Source organism: Anneissia japonica, unplaced genomic scaffold, assembly GCF_011630105.1.
Source record: "Anneissia japonica isolate Jap-2015-1 unplaced genomic scaffold, ASM1163010v1 scaffold287864_len1152817_cov193, whole genome shotgun sequence".
Classification (NCBI taxonomy): domain Eukaryota; kingdom Metazoa; phylum Echinodermata; class Crinoidea; order Comatulida; family Comatulidae; genus Anneissia; species Anneissia japonica.
The window spans coordinates 1075150-1078452 of record NW_022710960.1 but is presented as its reverse complement, the minus strand read 5'-3'; the positions used below and the strand labels follow the sequence as shown (position 1 = coordinate 1078452).

Sequence of the window (3303 nt, the reverse complement as noted above, 5' to 3'; positions counted from 1 at the left end):
ATATATATACACACACATACGTGACATGCCTTAATATAGTCATGATGACATCACATCATGGCATATACAAGCACATCATCACAAAAATATGAACAATGTAATATCATTATCATCATCATCATCCATTATTATTATTATTATTATTATTATTATTATTGTTATCAAATTTTCTTTGACTAAAAACAGTTGTATGCCCATATAGCCATTATGTGCCTATATATGGTCATGATTGATGTCATCATGACCATATTTGGGCATGTCACAAGACATTGATAGTTTGGACAGGACGGGAATATAGATTAATACTTACAATGTTGCCAGGATCATCGATTGATATTGACCTGCTGGTATTCCTATCTGGCATTTCATCATCGCTGCTCAGCAAGTCACTCAATCCATCACTACTGCTGCTTCCCTAGAGAAACAATTAGTCAATGTTACAGGAAAAAATTATAATCATGATAATAACAATAATAATAATAATAATAATAATAATAGATGACGATGATGATGATAATGATATTACGTTGTTCATATTTTTGTCATGATGTGCAACAACAAATCAAAATGTCAAACAAATCAAAACAAATCAAAATGGAACAAATTGGTATAGAGACCAGAATAGATGAACTTTAGAAAAGTGTGATTCTGAACACGGCAAGGATTCTCAGGAAGATCCTAGATGTTTGAGGAGACTTGTTGTCACCAAGCTTCAGGAATAATGTAATTCCATTGGATATTGATTCATTGAAATTTTAATGTGTGCAGGGAGTGAATTCCAAAGCGTAGATGCAGCAAAAGAAAAAGATTTATGGCGAATAGTTTTTAAGGATGTGCGGGGAACTGAGAGCCAAAAATTATCAGATGATCTTAAGATGCGTCCAGGAAGATATTTTAATAACGGCAATGATAAATACTGATGATGATGATAAATAATATGTTTATTTGAATTTGAAATTCGAAAAAATAATGATGATGACAATGCTGATAGTGATAATGATAATAATAGTGATGATGATGTTGATGATGATGCTGATGCTAAAGATGATGATGATGATGGCTATGAAATTTATAAATGTTTTTAACAAAACTATAACATTTATTTACAAAATTGGTAAGTCATTTTAAAAATAATAAATAAAATTACACAATTAAAACAGGAGCAGAAACTTACTTGAAATAGAATGTTTAATAAGCCGATTCATAGTTTGAACTGCGCATGCTCATATCTAAGGTCAATCAATATAAGGTTATGTTGTGTGTGTGTTTGTTTATGTCGATTGACCTTCACATGGGCATGCGTACTTCAAACTATGAATTACCTTACTTAATATGCAAAATATACTCACAGGATGTTTGTAAAATAATTCCTCGAGAATGGCCTCATCATGGACTGGGTCACTGAGGTCACTCATTACATCCTCATCACTGTTGGATGATAAACTGACTACACTAACATCATCCTGTAAATTATATATACAATACTGTATACTAAAGCCTTGTTAAAATTATCATATATAATTTGACTAAAAAATGTGACTAAATATGATCATGATGACATCAAATCAGGACAGTTTATACTTCAATTAAACTTCACTAAAGAGCAGCTTAGCTCAGTTGGCTAATCTGGTGGTAGCTGCTGTGTGTGTGCTGAACCGTGGAGATCCCTAGGTCCCCGGTTCAATTTCCATTGCTGCCTCTCCTTCTGTTTCAGCTACAAGGCTGAAATACATGTTACAATAGCGCACCGTCTTTCGGATGAGACGTTTAAGCCATTGGTCCTGTGTGCATTATGGCCCATGTGCACGTTAAAGAACGCAGTACACTCTTCGGAAAAGAGTAGTGGATTGTCTCCCGGTGTACTGCCCAATCATCACCACAAGGACCCCACTGGAAATAAGTATTCTTCTAGACTTTCGTGGGCTATCCTTCGTGTTTACAATGAATAAATCCAAATCCAAATACACTCATCAATTCAATCAAATAAACATAACGAAAGAATGAATGAACAAGTGATTGAATAAATGAATGAATGAATGAATGAATGAATGAATGAATGAATGAATGAATGAACGAACGAATGAACGAATGAATCATTATATAGCGCAATACCTGAAATTTTTGGAGAACTTTGAACTTTTCACGTGGGAACTTGTCACCAAGTACCAACTCCACTGTCCTGGTTTCTAGGTCATTTAATTGGCTGGATTCCTCATCAGAGTTAAGGTTCAATATATCTTGACCCTTTATGCTGTTGCTTACTTGATTTGTTTTGCTTGTGGTATCTACTTGTAGGATTTCTTGTAGCAACTCACCAGATCTCGGTCTACAAAAGCAATTATTTATTAAAACATTCATTTTGGTACTGTTATGAGTATACTACCTGTATGTGGAATACCTCGTAAATATGTTTTATAAAAAGTACAAATTATTAATTATATGTAGAATTCACAGAAATTTATGAAAAAAAAATTGTCATTTAAATTTTAAGTATATGCTTCAGTTTTCAGTTCAGTTCAGTTTCAGTTTTATTGTTTCACACAATGAACATGAACAAGATATAACATTCAATGGTTTTGATTTATTAACTTAAGATAACAATAATATTATCAAAATAGAATTTCATAGTATGGATAAGAATATAAAATGAAATACTGTAGATGCAGTGAATATTCATTGTGTGTGGAGGAAACAATAAGCCAGAAAGGCTTCAAGTCTGATCCTCCAATTAAACATATACTGAATTAGTAAATGGCTAGCGATAAAGTAAGTAATAAAAAAACAAACAAAAAAATAGTAATAAAAGATAATAAAGGTAGAGAAATGTTGCTGGATGTAACATGTAAAATATATTGAGTAATAATCAGGAAGAAAAGAATAAAATGAAGAGGATGGTATTTCTAATATTTATCCACAATTTAATAGGATAAACGAAAAACTAAGATGCATACTTATCTATCAAAGATTGTTTATATTTTCTTTTAAAAGATTTTAAGGTGTGTGTTAATTTAAGTTTAAAAAGTAAATTGTTCCATATGTATGGCCCATTATAAATAAAAGATGTCCTTCAAAGTAGTGTGGCTATCATAATTAAAACTTATGACAGTTGAAGACCTGGTATCATATGAATGGTATTGGCAGAAGTTTGTGAAAAATGTATGAAAATGAGAGGGGAGTTGATTGTTGTTTAATCGAAACATTAACAAGACTGTTTGAAGCTTGTTAAGATCAAAGATATTTAAAATATTAAGAGAATAAAATAAAAGTTTGGGGTGAGATCTGGGGGGGGGGGGGGCCCTCTTA

At 32.1% G+C, this 3303-nt stretch overlaps 1 protein-coding gene across 1 annotated transcript in view; it reads right to left on the bottom strand.

Annotated features, from left to right (window-relative positions):
* LOC117107150 (C2 domain-containing protein 3-like) overlaps nucleotides 1–3303 on the bottom strand; it is a 64170-nt gene that overhangs the window by 27211 nt on the left and 33656 nt on the right. Inside the window, exons 9-11 of the mRNA XM_033248717.1 lie at nucleotides 2113–2326; nucleotides 1350–1463; nucleotides 311–415 (exon numbers count right to left, since the gene is read on the bottom strand). Coding sequence (XP_033104608.1) covers nucleotides 311–415; nucleotides 1350–1463; nucleotides 2113–2326 — 433 coding nt within the window. The remainder of the gene's footprint in view (nucleotides 1–310; nucleotides 416–1349; nucleotides 1464–2112; nucleotides 2327–3303) is intronic.